We start from the raw sequence: 13,666 nt of genomic DNA on the forward strand, positions 1-13,666 counted from the left end.
ACTAACCTCTAGGTGATGAACCCTGAATCAAAAGACAGGTTCCCTTAGCATCCCAAACACTTAACATACCAACTCCGAGTCCCAATACTACCAAGTGCTGAATCTCTGGATTCACAGGACTGACTGCAGACCCACTGAACCTCACAACTGACTCTGATAAACCCTCGCGTATTCAGGAGTTGTGGAACCAGCAAAGCGCCGGACGTGCGAGGAGCCAGCCGGGATCTCCGAGCCGCCCTATAAGGGCCGTTCCCTGCCCTTCACCGCTTTTGCCAACCCTCCATCAGAGCTTTTTACCACCAGTCCCCTTTATTTCAGCTCTGCTGCCGGCTACTGCGCGCTCCTTCCGTGCACGTGTCTTCTCGCCACTCGCGAGAACTTCGCAGAGTCTGCCGGGAATTGTAGTTCTTAAGTTACGTCCCCACTTCTGAGCAGAGAGTTTGGAACTTAGGAGAGGACTCGGGGACTTGGCCAAGGGATCGGAAGGGCGGGTCTAAATGAAAAGAAGAGTGGGACCTGAGAAGCAAAGGCCGGGACGCGAATTAGGACCGGGAGCAGTCTGGGAATGGGCCCAGGGGTAGCAGCCAAAGTAGAGAACTAGGTCACAGGGAGAAGCCAGGCTACAGACCAGGAGGGGGTGTGGTCAGCCTTGAAACGGGCGTGACCAGCGCGCAACGCCCCCAGCAGAGGGTGAGGCTTGAGGCATACAAAAGAAGAGAAAGCGGAGTCACAGACGCCTCTGCCCTTCCCGCTGGCAAGTGATGAAACTTCCAACCGTGAGAGAAGCTTATCCTGGACTTACTGTCTGTAAAGTAAGGCACTGAACTAGGCACTCTCCAAACTTCCCTCTGATCCCAACATTCTGTGACCTCGGTGTGTAGGTCTGAAATAAGTGTGGTTGTGTGTGCTAGGGAGAGGAAATGGCAACTCAAAAGACGAGAATAGATGCGGAAGGTCAGAGAGAGCAGCTTTATTAAGCAAGATGGAGAGGGGTTGTTGGTGCCACCCACCCCCCGGCTTGGAGCCAGGGCGAAAGGTCTGAGGGTCCCTTTCAGGCCACGTCCACGCGAGCAAAGCTCTGGTCCATGCCCAGGCTGTTCTCCACGTACACCTCGTACTTGCCGCTGTCCTGGGGTGTGGCCCGGCGGATGGTCAGCGTCGTGGTGGTACTGCCGATCTCGAAGAACACCCTGCGGGAGAAGGAGGCGGGGCGGGGTCACGGGTCAGTTTACTGGGCCAGGCTAATTAGCCAGCTCTGTTCGCCTCCCAGTTCCCCGCCCCGGTCCTACTTCCGCTGATTTTCTTGGCCCCTTCCCGCCCAGGCTCCCAGCTCCAGTCCCTGCCCTTGCAGCAGATTCCCGCCCTCGCCTGTCGTCCTCCTCGATGTCCTCCCCGTCCTTGGTCCAGCCCACGTCGGGCGCTGGCTCGCCCAAGATCTCTGCAGTCAGCGTCACCGTGGTGCCTTTGCGCGCCTTGGTGTTATCTGGTCCCTTTTGAATTTTCGCCGGGACTAGAGGAAGGGAAAGGGAATGCGACCCAGTGAGGGACCTAGGGTGAGGCAGGGAAGGGACATCACCTCCTCAGCTAATACCGGTATTAAATACCAGATGGATTTAAACTCGCAGTTTGACGTTGGGGAGGTCTTTAGCCTCTCTGGGGCTTCAATAACTCAGTTAAACAAGACATCTCTGCCCTTCCTAATTTATGGGGTTGAATAGAGAATCAAAAGAAATACTACGGGGTGAAAGCCCAGGAATGTTCACACATCTCAAAGTTCCTTGGAGAGAGCTTCGGGTAGTGGAAATTGCCCGGGGTTGGGAGTAGGAAGACCAGGGCTCTGTCTAACTCTGGCTCTGCCTCTGGCTCACTGTGACCTTCGGGCCTTGAAGTCAAGTGATTGAAGCCCATAGAGATTTCTTAGCCCGGGTGGGACGGCATCCTGGATGGAGAAGAGCTACCCAGCCTGCGCTGCGCCGCGCTGCGCCCTGCTCTATGCCTCAGGCTCTGCTGGGGCTGGGCTGGCCACATCTCCACCCGGATTCGGGTAGGCCCAGCGCTGAATGCGCAGCGGGACCCCGCTGCGGACGCCCGCGGGGTGGAGCTGCCCGGCTCTGTGGCACTGCACCGGGGGCGCGCGTACCTTCCACGAGGATGCGCGCCGAGTCGGAGCACTGGCCAAAGGGATTGGTTACGTTGATGCTGTACTGGCCCAAGTCCGCCAGCTCTCCATCGCGCACCACCAATGCGACCACGTCAGGGTCCTCAAAGACGTAGCGATACTTGGGCCCGTCGCGCAGCTCCTTGCCATCCTTGCTCCAGCGGATAAATGGGTCCGGGAAAGCCGAAATGCGGCAAGTCAGCTTAGCCGCGCTGCCCTCGATCAACACCACGTCCTTCAGCGGCTCCAGCACTCGCGGCGGCCCCTTCTCCCGCAGCTCCTTCCGGGACCTACCCGCGGGCGGTATCGGGGCCTAGAGCTCCCATGACACTGTTCCCACCCGCCCGCAGCCCTGTCTGCCCGCACACCGTATTCTGCCCCCATCCCCGGCCTACTAGATCCTTAAACTTGGGGTTGAGGGAAGGTAGGGGGGCGCCCCTGAATCGTTACCCTAATAAAATGATCTGTCAGTCACTCTTCCACATCTCGGTAACCGCTCTTCCCTAAATCCAGTCACCCTAGCGGTCCAGTCACTGTGCTAGGTATCCCCCCACCCCCCACTCCCTGATGCAGGAATGAGATTGTAGCCCCTTTCCTTCCGAGGGCTCCGGGGCTCCACCTCACCTGTGGCCCCTGTAAGAGGCCTGGATACGAATGGCCGCTTTCTGGACCTGGGGGTCGTTAATATCCAGGGTACATCCGGGAGGCGGGGCCGCAGCCGCAGGTTTTTTGGCGGGAGCTGCTTTGGACATCTGGGGAGCGGAAAACAAACACGGGGCGGGGAGGGGGGTCTAGGCTGACCTAGAGATTGAGACTTTCAGGCTTTTCCCTTCGGATTAAGGACATACCTGGTGTGGGAGTGTCTAGGGTTGGTCGGGACTCACCGTGGGGCAGGGGGCGGTCGACTTCGGGACCTAAGTCAACTACCTGGATAGCAGGCTGCACGGAGCCCTTCCGGAAGGTGCACTAGGAACGCGGGCAGGTGTTCAGCCCTGGGCCCTGGTTTTATACATGGCTCCCCTTCTTGCCTTGTTTGGCGTGGTTGCCCCAAGCCCCCCGGGGACCCCAGCGCCCGCCCCCTGACCCAAGCAGGCTCCTTATTTAGCCCGAGGATGCCTGGGATGCTGGCTCAGCCACTGGGACAGGCGGGGCACGGGGGAAACCTGAGCGGCTCTGGGGTGCACCTCGCGTCAGTGCCGGGACAGCTGGACACGGCCCCACCCCTCTCAGGACAGAGGATATCCATCCCACTCCCGGGAGGATCACATGAGGCCTCAGCCGACAGGAGATTCAGCTTCCTGCGGGAGCAACTTTATACTCAGGTCAGTCTCTGGACAATGGGACAGTGTGCCCTTCCCGGGGACACCATAGGTTAAGGATGCCAGTATTTGCGGGGGTGTCCCTAAATGAAGCCAGATTAGCAGCACACTTCACTGCCCATCCAGCCAATTATGCGAGGGCCATGTGGCTGTCAGGACCAATCCAGAAGCACCTTACTCTCTCCCTCCCGCCAGAAGAGTCTAGGGTAGTCATTTCCTCACTGTGCCCTCTGGCGGTAAACTGAGATAAACCTAGAGGGGACCTTAAGATTTTGGAGAATAGCATCCCCTCCTGCCACCCATCCATCTCCACTCACTCTCCTCCATGTGACATGGTAGGGTCTGGCCAGGCTGCACTGTCTCTGGAGATTGACACTAATACTGACTCAGCAACTTTAGGTCGGCTCAAGCTCATTTTGGGGCAAAGCTGATACATAGGGGCATCAGACCACCTGGGGTGAAGGGGTAAGGTTAGACCCTCTGGGACATCCCTGGAGTTCAGTCTGCCCAGGCCAGGTCACCAGGTATCGCACTGCTTCCATTCACTGTAAGTGCCCGCCCAGGTGTGGAGCACTGTCACTTTTTGATCAGAGTAATTTTGACACAGCTCTGCTGACAAAAATTACCTTTGCTCCTCTGGGTTTGGAACAAGCAGTTCACATGTCATTTCCAATGGAGATGGGAAGGAAGCTCAAGATCAGAGGGGGGATGGGAGAGAAATTTTACCATTTATCAAGATATGAGTTCAGGCACCTCATTTTTATATGAAAACACTTGCACTGAGTAGGGGATTAGAGATCCTCACAGGCAAACTGTATATCTTCATCACTAAAATGACAGGTGAGCAAGGTGTCTCTCTGGTCCCTTCCAGGTGCTTTAACATCCTGTTATTTTATGATGGTGGGGACTGGCTCTTCCCTGGGGTCCTGAGAAGCCAGAGAGGCTGTGCTGGGCTAGGCAGAGGGTTGTTTGAGCTCTGGCCAAGGGGCTCTCGACCTTGATCAGTAATATACCAGTGCCAGCTCTTTGCTTATGGTGGAGGCTTTATTCCTGTCACTTTGTCAAGAAACAGAGTTTTCAAGGGCTAAAGGGGGAAGGACTGGCTTTCCCCTCACCTCACCTCAGAGCACGGCAACTCAGTTCTAGGACCCAGTGACCATTCTGTGGCACTGCAGTTAGATTCAAGGCGTCTTCATACCCAGCAGACCCCCAAGCTTGTAGTGAGGACCAGAGGTCCAGGCTGAGTATCCCTGGGGCCTAGGAACATGATTGTCTGTGGCCCTACCACAGCAGACCCACTGACCAGAGCACTCACAGCTGCCCTGGGCAGCTGGTACCCTGATTGGTGCTCTAACACTGACAGCGTGGGCATGGGCCTGCCCAGGCCTCCTCTGCAGCTCTTCACACCACCTGCTCTCACCAATCATCATGATGACCTCCAGGGGTCAGGACCAGAGCTAGCCAGTCTTCTGAGCAGAGTGAAGGAGGCTGAGCTAGGATTGGGGTGTGGGCCAGTCCACTCCAGGGCCCAGCATCCTCCAAGGTGTAATGACAGAACACATGAGAAGAGGTGGGGGCCACCAGAGTCTGGTTAGAGGGTGGTGGTGGGGATTCAGTGCTCCTGCCAGGATTCCAGAAATTTCAGAGGGAGAAGCAGACCAAAGTCTCTCCTCCCACCAGGAATAAGGGAGAAATAAGGGGCCAGGAGGGTCAAGGAAGGCAGGGGAGAGTTTCAAAGGTGCTAACTGGTACCGCTGGGCTCTCACTGGCCCACAGAAGGCTGAAATGCTCCTGTCCCAGCACCCTGCACCCACAGCCATCTCTCCCCATAGACCACACATAGGTCCTGCTGCTTGTTGTTTTTATTTTCCTTGTGACAGACAGCAGCTGCACAGACAGCTGGATGGCTAGGGGATGGTCAGGACAACATGAGCAATAGGGATTGGATAGAAGGGAAACTTCATAAAAGTCAATAAATAAATAAATATGAATGGGAAGAAGGGTGAAGGCCACAGAGGGGCAGTGGGGACATCCTTGGGCCAGCACAGAGTGCCCAGAGCTGTATCCACCAGGACAGGAAGAGAGTACTGGCTTGAGTGACCACTGCCTTCTGCCTCCAGCCCTTCATGCTTCTTCCGGGATGCGGGCAGCTGGCCTATCCCATCCCCACCTGAGTCCTCTCTCCTCTTCCTCACCTACCTCACTGCCCTCTCTTACCTGCTGCCTTTGGCACCCTGACACTGTCTCTATGTCCTATCCCTCCTTCATTGACACTCACTCCCAGCCCATGGCCTTGACGCCCTGGGCTCTTTCCTTTTCCACCTCTCCAGCCACTCACACCCTCCTTGGTTGGTTTTCCCCCAGATGCACTCCCAGAACCTTCCTAGAGTTTCCCATCCTTTCCTCTCACTTCCCCATTCCATTCTTGCCCCTCTTCCTGATCCTAACTCAGCCCAGCCTGGCCAATGAGTCTCCCACTCTGGCTCTGGCCTGGTGGCATTGGCCAAAGCCTGGGGCCTCTGTCCCCACAGATCCATGAGGTAAATAGCCCGGCCGGATGTTGCTGCTGGTGGTGTCCGAAGCCCCGGGCCCACCCGGCTCAGTGTGGGCCCTGGAATGTCCCGCGTTATCAGCAGGAGCCCCGAGTGGAGGCCCGGGGCCAGGCTGTGGTCCGAGCCGCTAGGGGCTGCCTGGGTAGGAGCGGAGCAGCACCTTGTGACGGGTGGCGGCCTCGGCCCTACGGCGCCGCTGCTCACCCAGAAACTCCTTGAGCCGGTTGGTGGTGAAGGTGAGTGTCTGGCGGCGCAGCTTCATCAGGTAGGCGTCTTGAAGCCACGGGTGGGCCAGGCAGTCCTGCAGGGAGGGCCGGCTCCTGCCAGGCCAGGCCAGGGATGGTGAGCCTAGAGGGATGGCCTGGAGCAGGGCAGGGTTCTGTCCCCTCATGATCAGAGTCCCAGTACTGGATTCATCCCTAGCGAGTGACCTTGGGCAACTCTGAGGCTCAGTTTCCCAATCTCTGGAATGGGGACAGTGATTCTGCCTATGTCACAGGGCTCTTATAAGCTTTAAATGGTGGGCAACAATGTATTAGTAGCAACAGTGTATTCTTGGGAGCAGGGGAGGAGTTTGGGGATCTTAGGCATAGGCTGGGCCAGGGCAGTCCAAGGCCAGAGGCAGGAAATGCTGAGGGGTTGGCAGGCGTGGGGCCCACTTACCAAGGGTGTACTGAGAGGACCTTTCGCAAGAAGAGGGTGGCGCTTTGGGAGGTGTTGGGGTATAGCTGGAAGGCATCGAAGCGGCCCCCCACAATACGAGCCTCTGTTTCTTGGGGATCTGGCTCATAAAACGGAGAGTGTCCACTGAGCCTGTGGTGGATAAAGTTGAGTTGACACACATGAACTGAGGGTCAACTCACAGGTCCAAGGGGACATCAGTGTGGGGGTTCTGAGGGGCACGGCACTGAAGGACAGGGCTGCCTGTACCTATGCACATACACATGTGTGCATGCATATGCACATTCACATGTGTACTGGGCAGGTAGGGAGGGAGCAGAGGGTGTAGGCAGAAGGTGGGTCTTGGGGGCACTCACATGATATAAGTGAGCACACCCACTCCCCAGATATCTGTGGCAGAGCCGATGGGTTCTCCCTTCACCATCTCAGGAGCTGACAGGAGACAGAGGCCAAGTCGAACCAGTTTCCTGGTGGCGGGGAAGTAGAGAGAGGCAGGGGAGGCCCCTGGGGGCTTGAGGAGCAGGACAATGCCCAGGTCACCAAACTATAGGTACAACCAGAGCAGCAGGCCCTGGATGACAGCAGGCAGGATGGGAGTGGGGTGTCCCCCAGGAAAGATGTGGGTCATCTGAAGAATCAGGCACCAATGGTGGGGGTTCCCAGAACTACAGAGTTACTGAGAACCAGGGTCACTGGCTCCCTTGGATCAACTCAGAGGTAGGGAGGCCATTCACAAAGAGTCTGGCTAACGCAAAGATTAAGAGCCTTTGATACTGGCCTGGCTGGCCCTAATTCCAGGCCTGCCCCTTCTAACTATAAGACCCTGGGCAATGTACTAAATCTGTCTGTCTTTCTATGTTTTCATTTGTAAAGTATGGCTTGCAGAATGACTCTAAGGAATAGAGATAATGAACATAAAGTATTTAGCAAGTAGCTAAATGGTAGCTGATTTTCCTTATTTTTATAAATCAATCATTGATTCTCCTATCTTTCCAGCTTTATCAAATTCTGGCTTGACCATTAAAAACTGTCTGATATTGGACAAATAACCTCTCTATGACTGTTTTCTTATCTGTAAAATGGGGGTAATGTTATGCAAATCTCCAGCACTATTATAAATTGGAAAAAATAAAAACCTACGCAAGGGACTTTGTTCATTGCTTGCATACAGTAAGCACTCAATAAATGGCACATATGTGGGTGAAGTGGGGTGAGCTCTGGCTGCTGCCCTTTTGACAGTACCTCAACCCCCTACCCTAGCTGCCATGGTGCCCTCACCCATAAACTCCAGCGTGCCCGTGCGGTGGCCGAGGGGCCGCAGGGCCTGGGGGTTGTAGGGCTGGGCACTGCCGAAGTCCACGATCTTGAGGGCGTTGTCAGGGGCCAGCAGTAGGTTGTCCGGCTTGATGTCCAGGTGCAGCACGTGTCGGCCGTGGAGGTAGTCCAGGCCTTGTAGCAACTGCACCACGTAGGTGGCCACGTCATCCTCCGAATATCGGAATCTGGAGTGGGCCCAGGGGAGGCAGGTGATATCTCAGCCCACCTCCTCCAATCTTGCTTGCTCCCTACTCGCCCCGAGTGCCCAGCTACCTGTCGCTGAGCCCACAGAGGAGCTCCCGGTTGCCGCAGCTCTCAGTGATGAGCACAAGGTAACGTGGGGTGATGTAGGCCTCGTGCAGCGACATGAGCCGCTCGTGGTGCAGGGTGCGCAGCACTTCGTACTCCTGCAGGACCCGCCTCTTGCCCTCGGCAGCATAGGGCACGATCTTGGCCACGAACGTCCGCCCGGTGGCATTCTCCCGGCATGAGCGCACTACACCAAAGCGGCCCCTATGTGTTGGAGGAACACCACAGGCTCAGAGGAGACAGGGGGACACCTCCATTGTGCAGGCTAACGGGGTAAGGGGAGCAGGGAGCCCGGGAGGCAAGAAAGCAGTGGTTCCAAGTATGGGCTCTGGAGTTCAATCTTAGCGATTTGGGTTCGTCTCAGTTCTACCACTCAGTGGCTCTGAACCTTAGGCAAATCCCATAACCTCTCTAACCTCAGTTTTCCCATCTGTGAAATGGGTGATGATGATAATAATGCAGTGGCTCCTTCTCCAAGTTGTGAGGATTAAATGAGATCATATGGTTACAGAGCTTAGCACAGTGCCTGGCCCAGAGAAAATTTGAACTCAATAGTACTGAGGACCCAGATCTCAGCACCTCCCCAACCCTGGCCGGGCAGTCTGGTCTTCTCCCTGATCCCTGTGCTCCTCCCACTCCCCCCTCTGCCCTCCTTCCTTCCCTTATGCTCCTCCCACTCCCCCCTCTGCCCTCCTTCCTTCCCCGGGCCCTGCTTGCCTGGCCTTCTCCTCCAGGAAGGTGTAGGGCTTCTGAGGGAGGCCCTGCCGAAGAGTGGTGCCCTCCGGCCCTGGCCCTGGAGAGGTGGGGGGACCATCCCCGGGGGGACTGACCACCTCCTTGGTTGGGCTGAGGGTCCGCACAGTTACCTTGGTGGGCTCAGGAGGGGGCTCAGGGGCTGGGGGTTCAGGGGCTGGTGGTGCAGACACAAAGGAAGTCACCATATACAAGGGAGTAGAGGAAGACACTGGTTTAACCGCTTGAGGGGTGGAGGCTGCGGTCGGGGTCCCAGCGTCAGGGACGGAAGACTCGGGCTCACTCAGGGGAACATGGGTACTGGGTGGGGTGGGCTCTGCTTGCCGGGCAGCCTGCAGGCCCCTGTGCTTTCGTGGGGGGGTTTGGGGCGGTGGACCCACAGCCTTGAGTGAGGACAAGGCCTGGCCGGGGGGTCTTGGGGGAGATGAAGGGCTGAAAATGGCTGATTGGGGGCCTGGGGGAGCAGGGGCTGCAGTGGGGGTTGGGGATGGGGCTAGTGAGGTAGGAGAGTCGGGAGGTGGGGCCCTGGTTAGCCCTGAGGTAACAGGGGCATCTTGGTGAGCAGCCGGTGACAGAGCTGAGGAATCTAAGTGGAGAGAAAGGAAATCATGATTATGGCACCCCTGGAGGCGAAACCATGGTGCTCTGAGGAGGTGGACCATGGGTTCAGGGTCCCCTTCCTTCTCTGTCCCCCCCCACTCCACTGACCTTGCATGCCCCTGATGAAGACCTTCTCAGAAGGGTTGCTGAAAGGCCCTTGTCCAGCGCGGTTGGCACAGGCCACACGGAACCTCACGGTCACACCGATTGGTAGGTGGGTCACATTGTGGTAACAGTCAAGGATACCTGAGCTCACGGGGTGCCAGGATGACTCCCCTGCAGGCGGCATGAGGGAGAGGCTGAGGTCACAGAAGGAGTGGCCCAAGCTCCTAGTGCTTTCTGTAAGGAGCCCAGGGACGGGACCTCTGCCAGGGAAGGGCACTTGTCTCCGGGCTTCTCTGCCTTCCACCTGCTCCCCTCTCCCCCCACCAGCCTCCGCGGGCCCTCACCATCCACCCGCCGCTCCAGCGTGTACGTGCAGGGTGCCCTGCTGTCTCCTGGCTTCCAGAGCACCAGCGCTGTGTCTTGGTAGGTCTGGGGCACCTCGGGAGGAGCTAGTTTTCCTGGGACACCTGGCAAAAGGAGGGGAGCCCCAGTGAGCCCCTAAGTTCCTGTTTAGGGCCAATCTAGCCCTGCCCCAACATCCCCCATCACTGCCCCCCTTGGTCCCTGCCCCAGGCTCACGAGCTACAGCCACGGTACAAGAGCTGGTGACGCTGCCTAGGACATTGGTGGCTGAGCACTCATAGAGCCCAGCATGCCGCTTGCCCGCCCGGGGGATACTCAGCAGCTGCCGCCCGTCTTTGCAGGACACGATGATCACCGAGGGCTCTGACCGCAGGGACTGCTTATCTGGGGGCAAGGAGGGGCAAGAAGGGCTGCTGAGTGGAGCTGCCCATGTGGTCCTCCGGTCCCCCTCGGTTGCCACGCCCCCCACCCCAAGCATCTGCAGGCCTTGTGGCCACTTGCCTATGTCCCTCTCTGAGAAGAAGTAATCTACTTGCCTTTCATCCAGGAGATGTGGGGTGCAGGGCAGGCTGCCGGCAGGCAGAGCAGAGTGGCTGCCTCTCCCTCCAGCAGCACCTGGTCCTTGAGTTTGATGTGGAAGACTGGGGGGAAGTCTGGAGGGAGAGCAGACAGCCATGGGTCTGAGGGGACCCGGCTCACTTACCGACGAGGGAGGGGAGGGTCTGTGTGAGAGCTGGGGAGCCGAGCGAAAGGTTGTATCTTCCCAATCAGATGCAGAAAGTAGAACCCCATGCTGATGTTCTCTGGGGCGAGCATCATTCTCCCCCGACATTCACTGTGTGAATCTTTTCCTCTTTCACTGACTATTTATTGAAGATACTTGGTAGTCACCGCCTATGTTTGTGAACCACTTAGAGCAGGGCCTGGCACTACGTTTAAGTGCTCTTATACACATTCATTAAATAAAATAAAAGTAAATAAATATTGAAAAACTGCAATGGTTAAGATCTGGCCATACCCACTCCCTCTGGGGCACCACAGGGCAAGTGAGCGGAGCTGGTGCCCGGAACTGAGACTCCTGAGGTTGAACGTAATGTTCAATCAAAATATGCAGTCTCGAAAGATCTGAAGTCAAGGCAAAACTGGGGCAGAGCCCGCAAGTGTGTCAGCCTCCTCTTCCCCTCATCTAGACCTTCTGATAATCCTTCAGGTCAGCTAAGTGGTGAGAGCTTTTGAAGGGGCAAGAGACAGTGACTGCATGACCTTGGACCATGTCTTGCCTGTAAATTGAAGAAAAGAATAACGCCAAGCTCACAGAGTTGTTAGAATTACAAGAAGCACAGAAAGTGTTTATCATGTGTCTCTAAGATATAATAATAAGTCTCAAGTTAACTCTTGCTGTTGTTATGATTATGAACTTGTTAATATGCCTAGTAGAGAGCCAGGCAAAGATTCCCTAGAGAAAGAAACTGTTTCAGCAATGCTGGCTTCTCAGCTGGCTGCTGAATGGGCCATGGCCAGGGTGCAGATAGGCCAAGGTCTCTGCCCTAGTGCACCCAGTCTGTGGCTCCTTAATCCTATAAGGACGAGCATTCCTGCTTCCGGGCACGTCTCCTTAGAAATATCCCAATCTGATTCTGGCCACTAGGGGTAGGTATGGGTGGGTGGATTTTTTTCATGTGGGCACAGATACCCCTGGGAGCCCCAGCTGCTGCCTGTCTGAAGGACCAGGAGGGAGTAGGGGTTGGGGTGAGCTGGGCAGGAGGAGAAGAATGCTCAGCAGGAGTGGATGGGCAGGACAGCATCATGCCTGCCCACTGCACTCATGTTCCGCAAGGAGGGGTCCCACACTGAGGGTCCCACACTGAGGGCCCAACAACATAGAACGAACGTATTTCGTCAATGGCTACCTCCAGACCAAGTGAGGGTGCTGGGTAAGAGGGAGGGAGAGGGAGGCCAGGAAGAGAGGCGGAAGGTGACCCTGGCCCTGCTGCCAGTCCTACCTCCATCCCCCAGGGGCTAGTTTAGTTGGTAAAGTGAACATGGGACAGCCTTCTTCTGCAGGGAGGGGGGAGAAGATGAGGTAAGGGCACACTGCCTCAGCAGGAAATCAGCTGCACAAGCAAAACAAACCTGGGAGGGAGGTCCCAGATGGGAAGGGATCAGCTGTCCCCAGACCTCTGTGCTGGCTTCCCTCTCTCTGTCTCATTCCCTCTTCTTCTCCACCCCCTGCCTTCACCAACTGGCCTCCCCACCTCCTCTTCCCTTACTACAGCCCCCACTGCCCACTACCTCAAGAAAGATGCCTCAGCTCCCCTGGCCAAGGCCAGACACAATCACCTCAAGCCCAGCTAAGGCATGGCTGGAACGGTTCTGAGCAGTTTTATCAGGAAACTGGAGAACAGAGCTGGTGACTGATAAAGACCCTGCACAGGGCCTGGCTTGGTGGGCCTGCTCTTTTCTGCATCCTGATCTGGGAAACCTGGCCTCTCGAAGCCTTTGTGTGTCGTCCTTGAGTAATGCCCCATTTTCAGGTGAGGGATTGGGGTAACCTGAAGTGGGGAATACTTGCCTCTCTGTAGCCCAGGACACCTGGGTAGAGAAACAAACCAGGGCATATCCCATGTTCCCCTCCCCCCCGAAGGAAGTGCCTTCCACAGGGCAGGGGGGCCAGGGAGGGGTAGTCAGGCGAAATGGAGACTTGGGGGCACGGACCAGATTGTGGGCCTCTAGGATGGGAGAGAAGGAATGTCTTTGCATGCACGTTCGAGCATACACACATCAGCATGGGGGCTGTGGGGACAGGGGAGCCATACCCTGAGCTCCTTCAGAACTACACCCAGTTACAGAAACCTTCTAGACTTTCTCATGAGGGAGGAGGCTAGCCAAAGATAGGCAGTATGGTGTCCCAAAGCTGCTTCCGGGGTCTGGCTGCACAGGGTCACACTTACTACCAGCTCTTACTACCAGCTCTGTGCCTTCCATAAACTGCTTACATGGCATGGCTGAGCCTCTGTTTCCTCACCTGTAAAATGCAGACTTGATACCAATAGTTCCTCAGCACTGTGGGAGGGTTGAGGAGGGCAGTGCTGGTAAAGTGTTTAATGACACTTTGTATTGCTAATTAATGGCAGCTGCTGCTATTGCTGTTTTCCTGACTCAAAGCCCCTTCCACCACTGCCAGGGCTCCTGGAGATGGCCCATCTCCCACCTAGCTAGGAATTTTCCCTGGGGCGGGAAGGGCCTAGTCACCCAGCAGGCCTCTCTTACCTGACTCGCTGCGCACATATTGGTGACCCAAATCCTCCTGGACACTGGCAGAGAGGTTTGGCTGTGATGACCCCTTGTCCTTCCGTAGCCGAGAGAGGCCCCAGCGAAGACGGCTTCGGCTTTCTCCAGGAGCTGTGTAGACCCAGGGGCCTGAGCACCTGCCCAGCCAGTACCAGACAGCTCCCACCTCCCGCAGCCCTCAGCCCAGAGACGCAGAGAACACCCAGCTTTGGCCCCTG

General features: G+C 56.6%; 2 protein-coding genes across 15 annotated transcripts in view; both read right to left on the reverse strand.

Annotated features, from left to right (window-relative positions):
- Positions 1-5,213, reverse strand: part of LOC105291031 (CAVP-target protein) — a 22,895-nt gene extending 17,682 nt beyond the window's left edge. Inside the window, exons 1-5 of one of the 12 annotated variants that reach the window (XR_002779935.1) lie at positions 2,783-5,213; positions 2,141-2,448; positions 1,369-1,510; positions 1,123-1,190; positions 3-427 (exon numbers count right to left, since the gene is read on the reverse strand). Coding sequence is in view for 1 of the 12 variants with exons in the window: in XM_011358527.2 (XP_011356829.1) it covers positions 1,052-1,190; positions 1,369-1,510; positions 2,141-2,448; positions 2,783-2,910 (717 nt within the window). In the remaining 11 variants the exon portion in view is untranslated. Of the gene's footprint in view, positions 1-2; positions 494-798; positions 1,511-2,140; positions 2,449-2,782 lie in introns of those variants that run through there. The other 11 variants (XR_002779933.1, XR_002779932.1, XR_002779929.1 and 8 more) reach the window with 11 other exon arrangements.
- A 108-nt stretch (positions 5,214-5,321) lies between these two features.
- SPEG (SPEG complex locus) overlaps positions 5,322-13,666 on the reverse strand; it is a 48,101-nt gene continuing 39,756 nt past the window's right edge. For 2 of the 3 annotated variants that reach the window (XM_023529734.1, XM_023529733.1), the window contains 11 exons: positions 13,428-13,559; positions 10,694-10,810; positions 10,374-10,541; positions 10,139-10,261; positions 9,798-9,965; positions 9,054-9,675; positions 8,301-8,540; positions 7,989-8,212; positions 7,067-7,142; positions 6,693-6,842; positions 5,881-6,349 (listed from right to left, as the gene is read on the reverse strand). In XM_023529734.1, the coding sequence (XP_023385502.1) occupies positions 6,157-6,349; positions 6,693-6,842; positions 7,067-7,142; positions 7,989-8,212; positions 8,301-8,540; positions 9,054-9,675; positions 9,798-9,965; positions 10,139-10,261; positions 10,374-10,541; positions 10,694-10,810; positions 13,428-13,559 (2,213 nt within the window). In that variant the 3' untranslated portion in view covers positions 5,881-6,156. Of the gene's footprint in view, positions 6,350-6,692; positions 6,843-7,066; positions 7,143-7,988; positions 8,213-8,300; positions 8,541-9,053; positions 9,676-9,797; positions 9,966-10,138; positions 10,262-10,373; positions 10,542-10,693; positions 10,811-13,427; positions 13,560-13,666 lie in introns of all 3 variants that reach the window. The other variant, XM_011358528.2, reaches the window with a different exon arrangement.

The sequence above is a fragment of the Pteropus vampyrus genome, unplaced genomic scaffold (assembly GCF_000151845.1).
Source record: "Pteropus vampyrus isolate Shadow unplaced genomic scaffold, Pvam_2.0 Scaffold42, whole genome shotgun sequence".
NCBI classification, from domain to species: Eukaryota; Metazoa; Chordata; class Mammalia; order Chiroptera; family Pteropodidae; genus Pteropus; species Pteropus vampyrus.